The 23060-nt window shown below is 37.3% G+C and overlaps 1 protein-coding gene and 1 long non-coding RNA gene across 3 annotated transcripts in view; one reads left to right on the forward strand and one right to left on the reverse strand.

Moving 5' to 3' along the window:
* Positions 1–806: 806 nt before the first annotated feature.
* Positions 807–4782, reverse strand: LOC127944374 (uncharacterized). Of its 2 annotated transcripts, none has more exons than XR_008150353.1 (6): positions 4613–4782; positions 3924–4089; positions 3663–3811; positions 2938–3115; positions 2707–2849; positions 807–1733 (listed from the first exon to the last, which is right to left on the reverse strand). It is a non-coding gene; the product is annotated as an uncharacterized LOC127944374 (long non-coding RNA). The 2 variants fall into 2 exon arrangements; XR_008150349.1 differs by having other exon boundaries at positions 2938–3148.
* A 245-nt stretch (positions 4783–5027) lies between these two features.
* The window catches only part of LOC128016368 (rho GTPase-activating protein 10), a 49268-nt gene continuing 31235 nt past the window's right edge, over positions 5028–23060 (forward strand). Inside the window, exon 1 of the mRNA XM_052600848.1 lies at positions 5028–5579. Within this exon, the coding sequence (XP_052456808.1) occupies positions 5426–5579 (154 nt within the window). The 5' untranslated portion in view covers positions 5028–5425. The remainder of the gene's footprint in view (positions 5580–23060) is intronic.

The raw sequence follows: 23060 nt of genomic DNA on the forward strand, positions 1-23060 counted from the left end.
ATTAGCATGCGACTACTATGTCACTAGCATGTTTCGCAGCATGCAACTACCATGTCAATAGCATTATTAGCATGTCCCTAGCATGTTCCTAGCATGATTAGCAGGTGACTAGCATGTCACTAGCCTGATTAGCAAGTTACTATCACGTTGTTAGCATGTTTCTAGCATGATTAGCATGTCACTAGCATGATGCTACAATGATTAACAAGTGACTAGCATGTTCCTAACATGATTAGCAAATGACTAGCATGTTGCTAGCATGGTTAAGAAGTTACTAACATGTTGTTACCATGTGTCTTTCATGATTAGCATGCGACTTGCATGTCACAATTGTTTCTAGCATGATTAACATGTCACTAGCGTGTTTCTAGCATGATTAGCAAGTTGCTAGCATATTTCTAGCATGATTAGCATTTCACTATCAAGTTTTTAGTTGCTAGCATGTTCCTAGCATTATTAGCAAGTGACTAGCATGTTGTTAGCATGATTAGAAAGTTACTAGCATGTTGTTTGCATTTTTCTAGCATGATTCACATGCGACTAGCATGTCACTAGCTAATCATGCTAGGAACAACATGTTATTCCCATGATTAACATGTTACCAGCATGTCGTTAGCATGTTTCTAGCCTGATTAGCATGCAAAGAATCTGGTGACTTTTTGGACAATCATTATTTAGTCATTATTTAGAGACTCTCTGGTGCTGCCGCACGCGCGCGAGATCTCTCTTTCCCAGCGTGAGCCTCTCTCTCTCTGAATCTGCTGTGTACAGCGAGCGCAGAGAGGAGCAGCACTTTCAGTAAAAAAAAAAGAAGATATTCTGTTGCTTCTAACTCTATTTTACAAGAAAGTATAGCCCACATCAGTCACAGCACAACCACTGACTTTATCGTATGTGTATTTGATTTCATTAGTGCAGATAATCTTTGAGTGCTGGTTATGTAGCCTTAATGGATCGCGTTTCAGTCATTATAATATTCATTCCGTTGTCTGACAACAGAAAAATTAAAATTTAGTAATAAAAACTGTTTTATTGAGAATTAAATTAAATGGCTGAATTAAAATGCAGTATGTGAGCAAAGGGAGGCAATACAATATGATGCACTTATATCATAAATATGCTAATTAGCACATGGCGTCATCTAGTCCATGTCCTCATGATTTATCTTTATGAATTAAAATGTTTCAAAACATTTTTATGATTTATTTATTAATCTTTATGAAAACCATAAGTCCACTCAGTTAGAAAAGATAAAGCAACTGACTTCAGAGTTTGGAGTCTGTAGAGTTAAAGCTCTAGGAGGAGTAAGAGTTGAAAATTTTAGCCTCATAAGAATAATAATAAGAAGTTTAAATAATAGATCAGTAAGTTGGCTTTCTCAAGCCAACTAATGATCTTGGAAGGTCCGGTTACATTGTCCATCTTTTATGATAGCGTAAATACTTCAAAATACTCAAAATGTGAATTGTTATTGCAATTTAAATAGTCTGTTCTCTATTATAATATATTGTAAAATCTCATTTATTCCTGTTTTTGGCACAGTTGAATTTTCAGCAGCCATTACTCCAGTCTTTTTTCAGTGTTGCATGATGCTTTAGAAAGCACACGGGTGGCTCAGTCTTTCAGTGTTGTAGAGTTCTGTGCTGTCCTCAGTTTCAGCCAAACATCTAACTGGACCACAGATCCGTCCTACTGCAGACAGATCCAAGCCTCCCACTGAAGACGCTCACAGTCTGCAGAACGTTGATTAGTAATTTATTCAATCACTAAAGTTCATTTTAATCTTTCTAAGATCATACTCAAGAAGAGCCTGCTTCTTTAGTAACTGTGTTAAGAGAAGTGCAATCTAAACTTTATCAATGTGTCACACACATAAGCAGCTTAGTCTTTCGGTTTTCAAGTGTTCTGTTGAGATCATCATCAATAATCATTTTTTCTAATAAATCCAAACTGTTAATGTTAATTTACAGCTGCTATATACAACAGTATACGTCCAGCCACTAGGAAACTTAACATGCTAAAAGTGCTGCTAAAAACATATTCTCTATAAATGACTGTAGAACTGATTCACCAACAACTGTGTGTGTCTCAGATAGCCACTAGGTGTCCCTGTTACCACAGAACTCTCTGACACTGGTATGGGAAAAAGCATAAGGATTTAGAAGAAAGGATCTGGTTCTAGTACAGCATAGTATGTAATCTTATGCCAAGTATGCTATTAACATGACAAGACAACTTTCATTTTCAGAGACAAAAATCTCTTAATCACCGACCACTGCCGGATAAACTTCAGATTAGACAGGATAAAGTCATTTGCATAAAAGGATCACTCTATAATCAGAGTTGAATTTGTGGCATCATGTGACCTCACTGTAGATTTACTGATCAGAACAGCACCTCATACATATACTGAAATCATTCAGAAAGTGACTTCAGGTGAAGGTAAAAGTAGCTGTTTGCTTCCATGCATGTATCAGCGTCTCAATCTATTATTGTTGTACAGTATCACAATTTTTGCTGTATTTTTTTATCAAACAATTGTGAGACTTAAAAAAAAAGAAATAAAATTAAATCTTACTGGTGTCCAAAACTTTTGAATGGTAGTGTAAATTATATCATAAGATTTATGCTTGGGGAAAAAAAGCACGTTTTGTCCAGTTTAAAACTGTCAGCATGAATCTGGTTACCATATAAAGTAATATTTACCTGTTTGGAATATCTTTTGGAATTTCCATGTCCAGAGACTTCAGGTGAAGGATCTTGATGCTATCTGCCATCCCATTGGCTGAGAACACCTCACATGCCAGCTCATACATTGTCTTTGACAGCTCACAAGCCCTCAGCAATGCCTGCGTCAAACCACACTCACTATATATCAACTGAAACAGATGTTTGTTAAATAACAATGTTATGTAATAAGCCTGTGAAAAATCTCACCCAAGGATGCCCGTGCCAGTTCCTATATACAGAATGGAGCTGTATCTTCCCTCAAAATATTTTTTATAGCCAACTAGTGTTTGTGGTTCCGACCCATGATCACTGAGCATTAAGAAGTGCCAGCGTTCCACCAACCAGTTGGCAACACAGTAAAGGCTCTCCTTCGCCTCTGGGAAGTCTGGTCAAAGTTAAAGGGCTTTGTAAAAATGGCCTGCAGCGTCATCCCGAAATAAGAGAAACCAACTTAAATGACTCCAGATCTTTTGGGTTACCATTCAGATGTTTGGGTTCAGTACAGTATGTATATTTCAAATAAACTTTAATTTATATTTTAAACTTTCTTTCTATTCATCAAAAAAAAAAAAAAAAAAAAAAAATCCTCATTTGACACTTAAGGCTGGAGTAATGACTAGTGAAAATTCAGCTTTGCAATCAATGGAATAAATTGAATGTGTGTGATATATATATATATATAAACAGCTATTTTAATTTGTAATAATATTTCAAAATATTACTGTTTTTACTGTATTTTCATCAAATAAATGCAGCCTTGGTCAGCAGAAGAGAATTATTTTAAAAGTATTATATTAGCAACCCTACACTTTAAACTATAGTGCATACATTATATTTTATTATCTCTGTAAGATGAACACAACTTTGTTATTTTACACAGATTAAACCAGCAAATAACAGATCAAAGAAGGAAAAAAAGAAAGAGTTGCAACCTGAACAGATGCTCTCACATGCTGTTCACTATAACCTCATCCACTGGAAACAACTCCAAAGCTTGTTCATTGCAATCAAAGAGTTCCTGGATATGTCCAAGAGAGTCCAGCTCATCAGCCCATCTAAACAGAGTGAACCTAAAGGACTCCTATCAGTTCAAAACACACACATTTACAATAAGGTTCTTAAACTAAATCAACTTCACTACACTGGTGCAGTAAACAGACTGATGAACATTAAGGAAGCATGAGGAGGCTTACATTTGCAAAGTCTTACAGAGCCAACTGAGAGTGAACAAAATGAGTACATGAGTAAATGAGTACTTTCCAATGATCTTGACACCAGCTCATTTCTTGCAGCATCTCCTCTGAGCTCATCTGTGACGCCTCATCCTCTTGGGTCTTGTAGTGGCATTAGGCATCTTTTCTGTGTATGACAGAACTGGTCATGTACTGTATCACAAGCTTAAGTTGTGAAATTTTCAAATATAACAATACAAAAAAATAATTTATTGTGAAATGTAACATGTTTCAACTTATTTCAGTTGTAGTATACATAGTATAAATCTGGGTAGAAGCTGTTTATTTAATTAATATAATATATATATATATATATATATATATATATATATATATATATATATATATATATATATATAATTATTAAGTATTATTTATTTATATTTAACCCATCAAACCTTTTAGTTAAAAAAATGCATGCACTAGATATAGCAAACGTGGTTTAAAAAAGGTGATAAGAAATTTATAAATTTTCTAATATAAGAATAACATAATTGAACATTACATAGTTTTCCTCCACATAAATAAGAAATCATAATAATTACATGCTGCTGTTTAATATGCATATTTAATTTAAAAATTTCAGCATTATTAGTTTGTAAAATGTAAAATCTTTGGATTGAAGCTGGTTGATTTAAGGTTGTATGTACCTATCTCTGGTTTGTTAAGTTGAGATCACTGGACTGTGTGTGTATTTAATTATTTCCCTGTGGACTCCTCCAGTCTGTCTCTATCATTAAACCACAACTGCGCCTTAAAAAATTGTCTCTGTGTGTGTGTGTTTTGTTTTATCCCCATATTTATAAACTACTTTCGAGCAGCTCTGCGCCCTCTTGTGCTTGCAGAATCAGGCGGACGGAAACAACATCCGCTATTTTAGAGTTCCACATAAGATTTAAACACACTGTTCCCAGATCTATAACTATTATTGCATCCATGGAGTATATCGCGACAAAAAAAAAATTCTGATACTTATGCCGAATGATTTATACAGCTGGAAGAGAAGTAAATATCCATAAAAAAACTTCCCACTTACCCCCAAAGTATTCCCCCCAATATTCCGGCTTTCCAGAGCCAAGCGTGATGACGTGATGGCTGAAAAAAGCACGCGGGAGGAGACGGAGACTGGCGCTCGACTGTCATTCGCGGACAAGAAAACCTGACTGGACGTTATTACCTCTATTTCAATACATATCCGTGTAGTGTAGAGCTGTTTTAGCGTATTTTGTGAGAGTTTAAACCAGGGACATACTTAATTTACCCGGACTCAAAGTTAACGATACTCGTGCGACTTGGAAAGAGTTTTATTCCCACGACAACTACCGAAGCGTTTGCGCTCTCTAAAATATACGAGGCAACTTAGCTGTCCGTTCGTTTTTAACTTTGTTTCTATATCGACCAGTTTCTATTCATTCGCTGGTCGCTTTCTAAAGGGATTTAAACGCTAGCTAGTACAGTCAAACATGGGTTTGCACCCGTTGGAGTTCAGTGAGTCTTACCTGGACAGTCCTGCCTTCAGGGAGAAGATCAAAGCTCATGAAGCAGAGCTGGACAAAACCGGCAGGTTTATCAAAGAGCTTTATAAAGATGGGAAGAATCTCATCAATGCCACAAAACGTAAGTGCCATGTCATTTTAGCTCTGCTTTTAAACCTATTGTGTGAATAATTGCGCTTTACGTGAAGATAAAGCTTGTCATTCAGTCAACATGATCCGGTCAATGCAAAAAGTCTGATCATATAAAAGCAACCCCAAACAGTCGTTTTTTTTTTTTTTCATGTCATTCCTATTTACACTTTTCCCCGAGACCTTGCTAGCTTGCGTGGCATAACAATTGCTGACCTCATCCAGTTTTGGGATTATGATTTACATGAACTGTGTGCAAATCATCAGGTGTCCTACAAGTTTTTTGGGGGGTCTGTTTACATCAGGGTTTTTGGAGCACTTATGCTAAATTGTATTATGTATTTATTTTTTGAAAGGCCTATTTTCTCAGTTACATCAGCAGTTGCATTTTCATTTGTGGCTTATCACCTCTTTCATGTGACCCTCACTCGCACCTCAACGTGTAAAGTTTTATTTTAAACATTTCATTGCCCTTTCCATTATGCTTTTTTCATTTTCTGCATTTTTCCTATTGTTCAGGACAGGGCAGAACAAATTGGCTAAAAATAACACTTGCATATTATGCCTGGGATGTTCAGACCTTTTTTGGATCTGTTTCAATTATTAGCATCTGCAGTGTCTTGGTAGATTGATCTTTAATATGAGCGTTTATTCAGAAACCAGGGCATGTTTGTGCAAATTAAAATGGAAGACCAAATGTTTTTAGGTGCTGGAGGGTTTAATGCTGAAAAACAATTTTTTTGGGGACAAAAAAAAAAAAGTTTGTTTTAGTTTGTGGTTTGTTCCTCTTTTACTTTTCAGCCTTGTGTGTGATGCGTTAATAGTGTCACAACTTCTAAATACTGCTAAATATGGCTAAATGAAGATGTGCAGGACAGATGGCTCATGGTAAAGCCCACAGAACCGCTGCACACATAATAACGATGGCTTGGCAAGGCTTAATTTTGCTTGGCTTAATGCATAGGAAAAAACATAAAGCAATTACCAATAATAGCATACATAATTGGTGAACCGAACATTTGCAGGCCCTTAGGATGAATAATAAATATAATAAATAAGCAAAAAAGTTGTCCTTTGTGACACTTTTTTTTTTTTAAAGTAGTTTTGGAATTAGTCCGTTCATTCAATTTAGAATGTACACGTTATGCTACAGACAGATAAATGACTTCCTCTTGACATTTAGCAAGTTTTGTGTTCATTGGAATTTTTTCAGTTAATGCTGCATTTTTAATACTACTACTACTACTACTACCAATAATATTATTAAATATTTATATTCATTTGATTTGTGACTGTTAAAAGTGTCAACTTAAATTGCACTTAATTAAAAAAAAAAACATTTTTCTTAACCTGTTAACCCCATTATGGGAGTCACAGCTGAAAGTTTCCTACCTAATTGCAACAGTTCCTTACTTCCGTGTGTTACACACATAAATTGGGTGTCTTTGGAAAGAAAACCCTTTGCCCTTTACTGTCCATCATCCAGAGTTGATAATGCTCAAAAAGATTTAAAGTTAAATGGTTCTTTCACACCTGCCTCATTTAGTTCGGTTGAATCGTACCAGAGTTCGTTTCCCCCTTTGGTGTGGTTCGTTTGGGCAGGTGTGAAAGCAGCAATCGCACTCCGGTGCGCACCCAAAGCTGACCAAACAAACGTACCGAGACCTGCTTGAAGAGGTGGTCTCGGTACCCTTTCAAACGAACTCTGGAGAGGTTCGTTCGTGGTGAGAACGTGATCCAACCTCGAACAGACCCAACTGCAAAAAGTACTGATCATTTTTGGACTAAACCAGCTGCCGTAGTCAGCTGCGTTGTGCATTATGAGATGAGGAAGTGTTTGTTGACAGTTTGCACTTTAGCATGGCAGCTAAAGTGGACAAACTTGGAGTAGTGAGGAGGTGCGGAGCCTCATAGAAATTTGGTCAGATAACCATGATCATGTCAGAGTTAGGAAGAATTAATGCATGCCTCCGCTTGAAGTTATGAGCGATGCCCGCTCGCTGTTTGCAGTGCATTAGAACGTTGTTTTCAAGCCGCATCCGCGCTTCATTATAGAAATGTATTGTTTGCATATTGTGGTGTATACAAACAATGGCCAGGGACAAAACCAGCCCGCTCAGTCGTCTCTCCATAGTTGTTATTGTCTCCGTGTTGTTTGCTGGCTTTCCCTCTTATGTTGGAATGTTCCCACACGTAAACTCTGACCAATCGAAAAGCAGTTTAGGAAATACGTCATGGCCAATGAGTGATGTGGATGTTGTCATGTGACTGCATTTTGGTTCATTTCAACTGGTTCGGACCAAAGCAATCAGTGTGGTGTGAAAAGGAACCAAAAAAAGCTACAAAATGCTACAATGTATAATTGTTTGCCCTTTGTTCGGACCAAATGAACCGGACTAGAGATGTGAAAGCACCCATAGACACTGAAGTGCCTTGAAAACAATTGTTACAACACGTGGAAGCAAAGAGAGTTCAGTGCGTGGGTGTCCAGGTGCGGGTTAACAGCAAATCCCATTTATATAGAAATTTATTATCTGTAATATCTTATTTAAAAACAGATACATAGATTTAAGTAATAAAAATGTTTGACTTTTCATAGCAGCTACATTTTGAAGATATAACAGCTAAACATACTTGTTACATTCTATGGCAATCAATATTTCTATTGGTGGAGCTCGAATGGGGGTTTATATGTCTGATCACTCAGTATATGTCTGTAATTATTGTAGCAGTCAGTAATCTGTAAATAAAGAAGCTAGTTAGAGCATTGAAAGTCTTTGTTCATGGTTTCATTTTTAAAATCTGAACTACACTGTTGGGATCATTAGTAAGAGGAAACAATTGACATTTTAGGTCCTATCCCAAATGACTCATTTTCTTCAAGTCCACAATTTAGTGACATAATGCTGGCAGAAGTTTTGTTGTTGTTGTTGTTTTGGATTCAATCCCCATTGGTTTCATCCATACGAATACTTGTGGCATAGTTACTAAGTAATTGTCCCTACTACGTGATAAATCATGATGAAAGTATGTTAAGAGAATACACAAACAAATTAATAATGCGCTCCAAAAGCAGTTTATTCATGAAAAATACTTGAGAAATACATTATTTCATCATAACTCTGACTGCGAGTATGCAAAGATGTATGTTGTTGATAGAAAGAGGTTCATGATTTAAAGGGATAGTTCACCCAAATATTAAAATTATGTCATTAATAACCAGAGATGCTCACAAGTCTCTGAGCTAGAGTCCAAGTCAAGTCTCAAGTCTCTGAGCTAGAGTCCAAGTCAAGTCTCAAGTCTCTGAGCTAGAGTCCAAGTCAAGTCTCAAGTCTCTGAGCTAGAGTCCAAGTCAAGTCTCAAGTCTCTTTATTATATTAAGTCTCTGGTTATAATAAATGTTGCATCACGTACAGCGACCCATCCAAGCTGCTTAGAACACTGCATAGCTATATATAAGGAATTCAAAGCATGTAATATGTTATTATGACAACTCTATCTATTAGCATGCAATATCAACTTTGATTTTGGTAAATAATCAGTGTAAACAGGCTATTGCAACATGACAAAAACACCAAGAATGCTTTACTTTTAAGTTAATATCTGTATTTTGCATTTATGGATTCAGTAATGGCCTTCTGTCTGTCCTGGCTGTATAGCTGCACACCTCTTGTCTGGCTTAAGAATGAACAAAGCTACGCTGACTTATGTTATTCATACAATACCTACTCACAAATAAACATCAAAAACAAAGCCGGCTGCAATGAATTTCTGTGCAAAACAGCTTTTACTACTAACTCTTCCACACAAGAACATTGTTATCACACAAGAACATTTTGATAGAGAACCAAAAATATTTAAAGTAGATAAAATTAGAATAAATAAAATGGAAATGTCTACATACTATTACTACTGTAAACTTTGCAAATAGGACATCAGCCCCTTCAAGTCAATGAACAATAACAAAGTGGGCTGCAATGAATATCTGTGCAAAACGTCATGGCTCCACTCCTACCCAATGACAGAGGCACGCAGGTTTTTTTCCACTGGAGTACTCACGTGAAGGATGCGTGCACAACTAATAACTAATATCATCACGCTATAAAGGGTTGGCCTGCGCTGGGTGCGCCCCTCCCCCTATAACTGTTCTGTCTCGCGGAGGAGCTCATTTGTGTGCATCTGTGTGAAACACGCGCTCTGAAACACGCATAGGAAAAAAGAGCGACAGAAAGAACGGCTCCCCTTCCAGCCGTGACTCGGCTCCCATCGTTCATGTTTATGAGCGGTTCAAAAGAATCGGTTCGTTCGCGAACGTCACAACTCTTACAGCGAGCTCATCTGACGTTTACTAAAAATTAACATTGTTCACGAGTCCCGGAGCTCGAGTCCGAGTCGAGTCTGAAGTCTTTCGAGGACGAGTCTCAAGTCGAGTCTGAAGTCACTGTTTGTGCGACTTAAGTCGCACTCGAGTCCGAGTCTCAAACTCGAGTCCCCATCTCTGTTAATAACTCACCCTCATGTCGTTCCAAACCCGTTACACCTCCGTTCATCTTCGGAACACAGTTTAAGATATTTAAGATTTAGTCCGAGAGCTTTCTGTCCCTCCATTGAAACCTATGTACGGTATGCTGTCCATGTCCAGAAAGGTAAGAAAAACATCATCAAAGTAGTCCATGTGACATCAGGGGGTCAGTTAGAATTTTTTGAAGCATCGGAAATACATTTTGGTCCAAAAATAAGAAAAACTACGACTTTATTCAGCATTGTCTTCTCTTCCGTGTCTGTTGTGAGTGAGTTCAAAACAAAACAGTTTAGTGATATTAGGTTCGCGAACTAATCAATCGATGTAACGATGTAACATTTGAAACGGTTCGCATCTCCAACAAGCATTGATCCACAAATTAATTAAGCTATTAAGTTTTTTTTAACATGGCTGACACTCCCTTCAAACAAACCAATATCCCGGAGTAATTAATTTACTCAAACAGTACACTGACTGAACGGCTGTGAAGAGAGAACTGAAGATGAACACCGACTTGAGCACGATAACGAATGAAATATTGACTCGTTCTCAAGTCAAGAACCGGTTCATTTTGGGGGAACTAACCATTTAAGATAGACCACATATGGGTCACAATCCTTCTGGAAGCCTATAGTGTGAAAGCACCTTCGGTTAACACCTTTTCTTTGGTTGGTCACTGTGAATAAAGTGAGCATTACCAAGCTTGCAAATTAGACCTGCTTTCACTTTAGGTGGAAGGGCCTGAATGACCTGATGACCTGAATGATCGCAACACAACTGTGTTATTAAAAATGTATTTGAGCGTGCATCCTTCAGACAGACAACTGCTATGGCCATAATTCAGAATTATTGCATACCACGGAATTAGGTATTTCAGTATTAGTGTTGGTCACCTTATTGGCCAAATGACATTTATAATTTTTTTTTTTCTTATAATTTGTTGGCAAAAAAAATAAAAATAACATGACAACTATTTTGGCAAAAAAGAATATAACACAAACAGTTGGCCACATGTAAGCAGAGCTTTGCTTGGCTTGCATACATGCTTCAATTCACTTTTCCACTGACATTTGACTTTCTGAAGCAGGCAGTGTCCAGAGCATTCCATAATGTTGTAGTGATTGGCTTTGCCCCAGTGGTTACTGCTCAGTAGACTTCAACAATATGGTCTCTGTGCAGTGACCTAGGAACAGTTTATAGCAAAAATGCTGCAGAGAATAAATTGGGATGCTGATGGGAATTAATCCATCAAACTTAAAAAAGCTAAAGCCCTGCATACGTTTCAGAAAGAGTTTCACAATAGGAAGGAGCCTAGTATCATACTTTTAAGTGACTTTCAAGTGTCATCTTCTGCAGAATTGGCTGTGTCCCCGAGGCAAATAACTATGAACGGGTTCAGTTCTTCTGCCTGTGCTTGTTTTTCTTGTGGTTTTGAAATCACTGAATTATTTGTGCTAAAATTCATAAGTATTTCATAATGGCATTTCACATGGCATTTCAAAAGCTTTGAATCTTTGTTTCTTCTTTCTATTGGCAGCAATAGAAGCAGAGCTTGTTTTTAAAGTGATAGTTCACCCATTCACCCCAAAAAAAAAAAAAAAAAAAATCTGCAATCTCTTTTTTTAAAATAAAAGCCGAGAAATTTGTCACTTCATTGAAAGTCCATGCAATCAAAACTTTTAAAACTGAAATAATTCATAAAGCCATTGTAAAATTAATAGTATGAGTAAATATGAATCAAGCAGTTTAATCCAAGGCTTCTGAAGAGACCCAGTCACCTCACATAGTGATAAGATTTAATTTTAAAGGCTTTCTTTTTTCTTATTTTTTCTTTCTTTTTTTTTTTACATAGAGCACATCAAGTATAGTCAGTGGTAGCTCAACCATACTTGCTCGATGCACAATAACGCAATTGGTTCTTGCTGAAACTCTTGCTTGCATGACATAGGAAAACAAACCTCATAAGGTTTTGTGCTTCATGCATTGCAAGCATAATTGATCTTTAGCATATTTAATATGCTCTATCTATATGTGTTGATCAATGTTTATATGTGAGTAAAAGCTTAAATGAAATCTATTCATCATGTAAAGTAATTGTCTCTACAGAAAACTTTCAAACTTTTGTGTTGGCACATTCTCAGTATTTTTTACTCATTTATTTTATTGTAACAAGAATCCAAAGACTAATCTACAGTAGTCTGCAACTAGGGAAGTTTTACTATAACTCGAGCTCTAATGCCTGATTTTTCCAGCTTTTGGAAGACTGGGAGGATGTATTTGCCATGGAATCCTTGATTCAGAGGGACGTGTGACAAGCAGTCTGTCATCTGCTGTGGAACAGGAATCCCTCAGCGAATGAGAAGGACTCAGAGGATGTGCTCCTGTTTTTGTCCATTTCCTCTGCAGAGCAGCCAGTCTTTGTCACACAACCTTTTGACTTGTCCTCGTATCCTCCCTTCTCCCTAGAGAAGATGTGATCCTTGTTTGTCTATGTCCATAGGAAACACAGTTTTGTATCCACAGCCAATAGATGCCTTTACAATAATGGGGGCAAAATACATGCATCAGCTTCTGCAGGATTTGTTTTTGCTCTGCTGAAACTTTCAAATTATTTTCACATTTTAGGATACTGGAGGCAAAAAGCTGTATACTGGTGTGTTCAAAGCAAAACAAATAAAATGTATAGTCTTTACTCTCTGCATGACATGTTTTACGTTTTATAAGCATCTGTGCATGTTCTCAACTCTTGCCAAGGATTGAGTTTGGCAACAGTCTCCCAGTAATCTAAAAAATGCGTTGTCTGTCAACATTGTCATAATATTTAATTAAAAATTAAAGTGGATATGAGATCATGGAAAGGGAAGGTTTACTTTTCAGAAGAAGAAATGAAAGTAAGTGAAATGGGCTTCATGTGTTGTGTAGATCCTTCTATGCCATTCTGCAGAGAACACTAAGTTTTATTGTTTGTGTTTAGGCAACATCCTCACCACGAGCTCATAGGCAGGTATTTTAAGTAAATAAAAACCATGATGATAGTGATGTTGAGTCCATGGGTTGTTCTGTCTCAAAGTCTCATTTCTGTTTTTCATGTTTTCCAGAATATTTTGTTTGTTGGAAACCTTTTTGGAAAGGCATTGTTTAAGTCTTTTGTTGGCTGAATGACCAACAGCTTGGTGCACAACAGTACATATCAAAGACTGAACATTTCCATAAACATAAAATTAAAGGTACAGTACGTACAAAAATAAATATTGTTAACTTCATGTTGCTTCAAACCCATAAGACTTGCCTTCATTTTCAAACACAAAGGTTGGTTTGTGAGGCAAAACAAATAAAAAATAATAATTGTTGAGTTATTCCTTATTTAATTTACTTACAACACTCTCCCAAACTGTTATGTCAGCTAGAAAACTAGATTTCTTGAGGACTTATCGCTCTCAAGTGAGTATTCAAAACAAAAGAGGACTTTGTTCAGCATGTAGACATGTTTTAGGCCAGTGGTATTCCACAGGAATGATGGTATCTCTTACACATTCATGGAATTAAAGCTGAAACTGAGCCCAGAGGGTTGAGGATGATGTCATGCGCTTCTAAAAAATTATGTGTGCTTAATAAACTTTAGGTTTAAGCTAAAAAAAGGCAGAGAGGAAAAGAAAGAAAGGGTTACTGAGAGAAAGAGAGGAGGAAGAAGAGATGTTTGGAAAAGTTTAGTGAGAGGAACAGGAAACATCAGACAAGGAGACGAGCATGTAAACACAGTCCTGCTCGTAATTTAGTTTGATGGTTAACTGTGCCCTCAGTGTCACATCAGAAGATGCACGTCTTTAGAAAAAGCTTGTTTATTTTCATATAAATTATGGTATGCTGTTGCTTCAAACGATGGTATAAACATCATTCAGTGTAAACTGTAGTAATCGTAATTAATAATCACAATTACAATTTCAAGGGAATAATCGTTATGATTTTTTTGTCATAATATCAAAATATATATCCGCTTATATCAGAACCATTGTTAAGTAGCGGTGGGAGATACTACCAAAATGATAATGATGTATGTGCCTCGATATAGCGATTTTTATTTTATTTTTGTTATTAAAATTAAGAAAAAGATGCTAATTACAAGCACAACAGAACAAATTAATATTTAATAAACTTTTAATTTATTCAGCTACAGTTGGCTAGGTTTATTAAACATGTAGCGTATTTTCCGGACTATAAGTCACACTTTTTTTCATAGTTTGGCTGGTCCTGCGACTTATAGTCATGTGCGACTTATTTATCAAAATTAATTTGACATGAACTAAGAGACATGAACCAAGAGAAAAAATACCGTCTCCAGCCGCGAGAGGGCGCTCTATGCTGCTCGGTGCTCCTGTAGTCTACACTGAGCATCATAGAGCGCCCTCACGCGGCTGTAGACGTAATGTAATGTTTTCTCTTGGATCTTGGTTCTAAATGAATGTGACTTATATCCCAGTGCGACTTATATATGTTTTTTTTCCTCTTCATGAAGTATTTTTGGACTGATACGACTTATACTCCGGTGCGACTTATAGTCCAAAAGATACGGTAGTAAGAAATATTACAGAAACTGAGTAGTATTAAAGTGTATTAATAAAATGCTGCATAGTCTTAACTGTATCAGTCAAACATGATTAACATTAATAATGACAGACAGCAGCAGGTAAATAAGGCTGCTGGCCGTTTTTGAGCGTATTGGACCATTCAAGCTCAATGAAACACAAAAGAGATCTGTTTTCGCGATCGGATGCTGTCTGAGAGAAGCTTTCAGTGTGCGCACTCACACTTTGGCTGAGTGTCAGTCAGCGCGAGCACTGCATTGAGTTCTTTTTCACTCACTCTTCATTTTCTCATTCGTGCATGTTTGAGAGCATGATTTGAGTGACATTTTGAGACTGTGTGAACCTGAAGAACAAGTCATGTGTCTTGCCTTTATTAGTTCAGAATCAGATTAGACTTAAGCCTGAACCTTCCCATAAACCCATCACTATTACCACAAAGCCATCTCCATCTGTTCATTTTTACCGTCATACCCCTCATCCCGTTGCATATTTCTGTTACATAAGGCCTTCCCCCTTGAGACTTCGGTAGTCTTTTACCCTGGCCTGCACTCACAGTTTAGTCTAATAAAGCTCTCAGATGCTTTGTGTCCTTTTTTGCAGAAAGGAGAGAGAGAAAAGTGAAACTGGGATATCATAGTAGATGACTGTGTCTGTAAGACTGCAGAGATGGGCCTCTTGACCATTTCCAGGATTCCTCCCAGTGTGCCTTAAAAGGTCTTAACTGAGAGCTTTGGGGAATGTCTGTGCAGAACACTGAGATTGCACTGGTATTTATTCAGACCCTTTATTAATATTCATCTTGATGGAGTTGGATTCTCATGGCCATCTTGCGAAGTTGCGACTCTTATCTGTTTTTGTGCAGGTGCTAATGATGTACGTTCATCTGATTGCTTTAAGTCAATTTATTTATTTGGATATTTAATAACAGTGGAATATTTATATTTTCATAAATATGCTAAATTAGCTACAACTCAAGTCAACAGTAACATACAGATGAAATGTGCTCTTTTATGTGGTTATTTTTAGACATGTTCTTGTTAGGAATGAGGTGACTTTATCTAGCTTGGCTTCTTCGCCTGAAGGAGGAAGATAAAGATCGACATGGAAAGAGTCTGTAATCTGTTGATCTACATATTTTTTTCACCCTGCCACCAAAAGTTCTTTAGGATACACTAAAGCCGCGTTTCCACCGCAGGAACTTTACCCAGGAACTAGGGACTTAGTCCGGTACTTAGTGTGTTTCCACAGCAGGAACCAGGAACTAAATAAAAGTTCCTGGTAAAAAAATGCTCCCCAGAAAGTCCCTGCTGGCGAGGTGGTACTTTTTTAAAGTTCCGGAACTTTCGGGGGCGGGACTTTGGCGCTAAACATGCTGATTGGTTGAGTTCACGCAGCATTGGTTGAGTTCAGCCACCATTTATTCGGATCAACATTTTCAAAATATTACTGTTATTGTGTCATGAAATGTAATTTTAAAAGTATTTCAGGCAAGAATGTAGTTGTTTAAAACTCAAATCTATGGTTTATTTATAAAGACAGCGCCTATTTAAAAAAGTGTTTCGCCGATCTCGTAGACGGTGAGCTCCACTCGATCAGCGGGAGCTCAGTCCTCATGTATCCGCAGAGAGCAGCCTCTCCCGGGATAGACCTTCTGATATCTGCCGCTGGCTTTGATGTGTCTTTAGTGGTTAAACATAAAATATAATTCAGCTGCGGGGTAAATCTAACAGGTTTTCTTTGGTCTGTATTCAATTTATCTATATGTTAAAATGAAAATAAAAAGGCAAGTCTATATAATATTTATTTCATTGTAATGGCTGTATATAACGTTACACTTATCCCTGAGCTAAGTACATTTCTGCAGCTGTTATTATGTTTAAATTAAAATGAAAGGAGGCAGTGGTATTTTATATCCTATTTCGTTTTATTGTAAATATACTGAGGGGAAAATTGCAGTAGCCAAAGCGATCTGAGTTCACGCAGCATTGGTTGAGTTCAACCACCATTTATTCGGATAATTTTCAAATATTACTGTTATTGTGTCATGAAATGTAATTTGAAAAGTATTTCAGGCGAGAATGTAGTTGTTTAAAACTCAAATCTATGGTTTATTTATAAAGACAGCGCCTATTTAAAAATGTGTTTCGCCGATCTCGTAGACGGTGAGCTCCACTCGATCAGCGGGAGCTCAGTCCTCATGTATCCGCAGAGAGCAGCCTCTCCCGGGATAGACCTTCTGATATCTGCCGCTGGCATTGATGTGTCTTTAGTGGTTAAACATAACATATAATTCAGCTGCGGGGTAAATCTAACAGGTTTTCTTTGGTCTGTATTCAATTTATCTATATGTTAAAATGAAAATAAAAAAGGCAAATTTATATAATATTTCGTTTCATTGTAATGGCTGCATATACACATTTCCCTGAACTAAGTACATTTCTGCAGTTGTTATTATGCTTAAATGAAAACGAAAGGAGGCAGTGGTATTTGATATCATATTTCGTTTTATTGTAAATATACACTAAGGAAAATTGCAGTAGCCAGGACGAGCTGACTGAAGTTATCAAGTACGCTGCTGTTTATAGATTTACCGGACTTGCGTCATCGCGGACATCACACTCCCTAGACGAATGCACAAAGTCTGAACCAACTACCGAGGATGCACGTCCAAAATCAGCATACTTTTTTTTTCTTTTTTTTTAATCAGCGGTACTTTGTATTGAGAAACGCGCGCAGACATACGTCACCAGTCTATTTGCCTAATCTTCCCGGTACTTTACACCGCGGTGGAAACACAGAAAGCAACAGGTCTGGGGGGAAAAAAGTTCCTGGGAAAAAAAGTTCCTGGTACAAATGTTCCGGGTAATTTCGGTGGAAACGCGGCATAAGGCTACATTCAGTAATTTGTTTGCATCGCTGAAGCACTAATCCGACAGTGACGTTAGACGTTGCCTTTTATTGACATGGATCAGCATAATTGTCTCTGAATTTTATATACATTGTGTTTTTTTTTTTTTTTTGCTGTTCACATAACCATACTGCTATCTATAAGTGGCAGCCTTCGAGTGTGAGGGTTCTCTTCTACGATTGGTGAAATACATTGGGATGACCTGTGCTGCATATAATTAACACGCTTTTGTCATTGTTGTGTTTTAGCAGTTAGCAACAAACTACTGTATTAGATTAGACCTCTTCATCATAATCAGAACAAACATGCTAATTTATCTGCATCATGAGTCAGTATTTGAGTAACAAAAGCTCATTGATTACTAACAAAATGAACATGGACTAGGCTAGCTGGTTGATAAGCATGCTGAGCTTTGATTGGCTCTGACCCCCTGAACTAAAGCACACGTGTGTTCAATCAGGACACCATTGTGAGTGACATCACTTTCCCAAATAAAGTTTTCATTTTTATATTCAGTATGTGAGTCATTGTGGAATTTCTGAGTAAATTCAAACCATACTGCTCACAAAATCTTAATCCAAAAAAGACCCTTCCTGAAATCTGAAATGGTGTGATTTCAGTTTGAAGATGGGTCAGATAATTGTTCATATCACAAGGTCTTCACTAGGGTTGTACTATAGGACTGTTTCAAATGTAAGGGCTGTGCATCAACTGAAATGACTGAATTTCTGAAATTCTCTTTCCCAGGTTCTAAATATGCAAAGCTTTCAGAAAGAACATGGACATGGTATTACTTTAAACTGCGCAGGATAATAAGCATTTTCTAAATGACAAGTTGCCAAGTGTTTTCTAAGTATGCATTACCCATTGGTTGACAGTGCATGTGAATGATTGCAGTAAAATGCCTTCAGAGCAAAGTGTCTCGGAAGAGTCGTACTTCATTGTCTCGTAGGGCTGGGTACCGAACTTCGATGCCTTTATGGTATCGAACGAAAAACTTCGATACTATGAGTATCGAAAAATTATTTATCTTTCGGTGCCAAAGTTCGGTTCCAAAAGCCAAGCGGCCGGGTTTTTTTTTTTTTTTTTTTTGCCAAGAGGCTGTGTCTGTGTGAGTTTGTAGCATATTTGCATGTAAGGACCTAAATTTGCCGTGATTGGCTGTCCACCACCACGTGACGTGACGGGGAGAATTTCTGAAGATACTGGCAGTCACACAACACAACTGTAAGTTGTTTTTTCTCAAAACGTTTCCGTTTTACAATGCCACAGAGGTCTAAAGTGTGGCTACACTTTATAAAAGTGGATGCCGAGTCAGCAAAGTGCAACATATGCGATAAGAGTATTGCAACCATAGCCGGTGTTAATGAAGCATTTGTTTGGATGAGTGTTTTGCCCTCCCTCCCTCCCTGTTTAGTTTGGTCTACTCCATTGTGTATCTTGAAACACACACCCTTTCACGTTGTCTAAAAAAACTGAAAGAGAGAGACAGCGAATTTCTCCGAGCAGCAGGCCACTGTATATGTTCACAAACATAACCGACTGTGTTTACGAGAATTCTTGCAGAGACAATTATTTTGATATAATTGTGTGTGTATGTGTTCATTCAGAAGTTACGATACGCGAAAGATGAATTCATTCTCTGTACGTGCATTGTCTGAAATGCTTCTCGCAGCGCGTGCTTTCAATGAGTGAGCGAAAGCTCCGAACGCGCGCAAATTGTTTAAAACGCTTGCATCAGCAATATTTAGAAACAAGTGCGAGCAGCATTTCAGAAACGTTGCAAATGTTGTGTGACTTGAACTGTAAAGCACATAACGCTGTCGTTTGAGTTTATAAACTTCTATTTCATGATTTATATGGATCTGATAACTGAATGCAAAGTGTTAGTTCTAGAAGAATGTTCGTGTCTTGATGAGCATGTATTGTTTACTAGGAGTCGCTAAATGAACAGCTGCTGTTCTTTTTTCTTCTTTTTTTTTCATCCGTGGATCAGTTGCCCTATTGGTTTAAAATCCCCAAACTGTTTACTTAAATATTAAATTAATAAATGACATCAAAACAGGGGCATTTGCGTTATGATGTGGTGGGCTGCTGTGGGCCAGAAAGTCTTTTTGGTCCCAGTCCGCCCCTGAATGGCGCACCCCTATCCAAAAAGCACAACCAGTTGTATTAATAATGTTATCCGGAGCGTGAAGTGTTACCAGAATTTGTTTTAATTAAGGTGAGAAATAAAAGTTTTGTGTTTAATGTATTTGTGTTGATGTTGAAATGGATTTTAAAACACATGGTATCGAAAAAAGTATCGTTAGGAACCGGTATCGAAACTGAGGTATCGAAATTGGCACCGGATCGAAAGATTTTGAACAATACCCAGCCCTATTGTCTCGTCACACTGACTGTACAGTATAACGTGCAAAAGTACAGATTTTTTTAAAATGTGGTTTCCGGTGATAAGCAATAGGAGGGGCATTTTCCGGCCTTTTTTATTTCTTGTTTCCTAGGCTCATGGACAGAAACTAGATGAACCAAGATAAACCACAAACAAATCATCAACATGTTTAGTAATGTGGATCCGTCATCGTAGGATTACTTTTAATTACTCAAGCTTGATAAACCCACACATTGTTAGGAGCTGCTCAGACAGTGTTGTTTTCAACCATGCAAGAGAGATTAAATGGTACACAAATTACAAAGCAATGAGAGTTGTGTCTTGCAAAGATTTATGTGTAATCCGAGTCTTACACAATTTAGCCTGAGACAGTGTCCTGTGTGTGTGTGTGTGTGTGTGTGTGTGTGTCTGTCCTGTTTTGGCATTGAGTACAGAAATAAACATTTGTTTCCTTAAAAGCAGAAGCTGTTTGTCTGATGTTTTACCAAGAACTTTGAAAAACACTGGCGATGGCTAGTGAAATGGTCAGGGTTTATTATTATTATTATTTGTGTATGTGTGTGTTTGTGTCTGGCTGATATGGCCAAAAGTATTTCCCAATTTTCTTTTTAGCATTCCATGTTTAAGTTGTTAGACCTGGACAATGAATGTAAACAGTTAGCTTTTTTTTTGTTGTTGTTGTTTTGTTTTTGGTGAATCTTGGTTTTATGATTTAATACAAATTTATCATACAAATGTTGTCTAATGAAATTAATTAATAAACCTAACACAGTTTATTCTATGTTTTCAAATGTAATCAGGTGAAATATAAATATAATTTTGTTTTTGCACAACACCAAACCCATATTTGTCATCTCCGTAATATATAGGTTGATGTGATAGAGTTGTCAGTTTCCTGGAATGAGTGGCTTTTTGCTAACATTTATGGTCTATGTAATTTATTTGTTATCAACACTATGGTATTTGTTTGGTACAGAAAACTGTAATGTTTTAACATAAATTGCGCTAAATATTTGGTTTGGGTCAGTACCAGGGTTTGGCTGTACTCAGAGTTTGACCTTAGAATCACTGTTTACAGGGTGTGTTGTTTTTGGTTTGTGTTTTTTTGTGTGATCCAAGGAGTTCCCTTGGATCGACAAGAGAATTTTTAGGGATTTTCAGTGGGCTGAACCTCCATGTGTGCATGGCATTGCTGTCAACATGCCTTTTTGATTTTCCCATAACAATAACAGATGCCCTTTCTGATTGTAAATTCTAAGAAACCTTCCAAAGCAAATCAGAGCTTCAGGCATTCCCGATGAGTGATCAGCAGACCTCAAACCATCCTGTTTGTGCCTACACGTTACTGCTGGGTCAGCATTGTTGTTTGGAATCCAGAGCTTATGGGATAGACCACTTCTCAAGTTTCTGAACTTTTTTGTTGGCTGACACATGCTTAGAATATTTGAAAATTTGCACAGTTATTTTCATAGTCTTTAAATTTAATTGTTCATGTCATTATCAAGGGTCTATTTATTATTCTGCAGTTGAACCCCATGGGGCTTTATACAAGCCAACTAGCTACAAACTATTTTATTCACTTACAAGCCTCATTTTTAATCTCATTTGGTCATTAACAAGTGTTCATTTTGGATCTGAGTTATCTAGCGGGTTAACATAGAGGAGGTTTTGTCAAAATTATAATAACAATTTTAATATTTCAAACCAGTTGTTTTGCACCATATGTTTCCAGCAAACATGTGAATTTGAATTGACTCATGGAGTTATATTGTTGTTATTTTCCGCTATTGCAGATTGATTGATTAATATGCAGATTGATTGATTAACTGTAAAGTAAAATTTTATTTTTACATTTACAATTTGTATTTATATAAAAATATATCATAAGTATTCATCGGTTCGCAAAATCCCCCGACGTCACGGGGCTATTTTGTCTTCCAGTCAGCCTACCATAATGTATCACCCAAATCCACTTAAAAAAATTTTTTATATGCAGCAAGCTGATTTCTCATAGAGCAGCTGTTACTACACAGAGCCGTTGTTCATAGAGAAGATGCGCAAATCACGTTAATTTTCAGCGTTTATTGGCCCATCTTCTCAGTTAACAACGGCTCTGTGTAGTAACAGCTGCTCTATGTGAAATCACGCACCTGATGGAATTAACCGCTGATTAGAGAACCGGCTTTACTGACGAGATGCGCATTAACGATCGGCCGATCGTGATCGGAGCACCCCTAACGTTTTTGCTCATGTGAAGAGGATGATCTTTTCCGTCTTTATGCAAATGTGTGTAAAGTACAAGCCTAGTAGTCTACATTATAAATAATAATTTAACATTTAAATTCATTGCAAATATGAAAACATTTAGTTTTATGCTGAATGAGACGGGAGCAATAACCTCCAAATCTAGCCAAACCCGATCTGGCTCTGTCCTTGTCTGCACACATGCACTGTCAAGATTTAATGCACTATAAATGCCAGCATTTTTTAAACAAATAGGCCTACCAGGATGCAAAAAAATCCAAATCCGACATTTTCTGGAACAGGGTCCAGAAGGATCGAACGAAGTACTGGTCATAATGCTCAGATAAAAATGGTCCATGTGAGCAACAGTGTGTTTTGCTGCAGCAACGCCGATGGGAAGTGGTTCTCTGACTGCACAGCACAGCCACACATGCCACGTTTTACCAACATGTCCAACAACCAATCACAGTTTGTTTCGTTCATCGTCATGTTTTGGGGCATGAAAATGACACCACAATAACAGACCAGTGTGTAAAACCCTCAGACGTATTTTAAAAATGATATACCGCAAACTTTTAACATTTCACTTATTTTTGAATGTCCAGCATTTAGTTGATCCTGGTAAGTGCTCGTCATCACAGTTGTAAACTTGACGGTTTTCTTATTTTGTGATGGGGTTTGGCACCACAGCATTTTTGTTTCCAGGAGGAACGTTAAAGAATGGGACCCACTGGTCTCCTGGAAGTCCTGTAGAATTCAACCAATACGATGACGACTTTGACACTCCTGAAGTGTATCCAATTTTGTGTCCCATATGCATCAGG

Source organism: Carassius gibelio, chromosome A1 (assembly GCF_023724105.1).
Source record: "Carassius gibelio isolate Cgi1373 ecotype wild population from Czech Republic chromosome A1, carGib1.2-hapl.c, whole genome shotgun sequence".
Lineage (NCBI taxonomy): Eukaryota > Metazoa > Chordata > Actinopteri > Cypriniformes > Cyprinidae > Carassius > Carassius gibelio.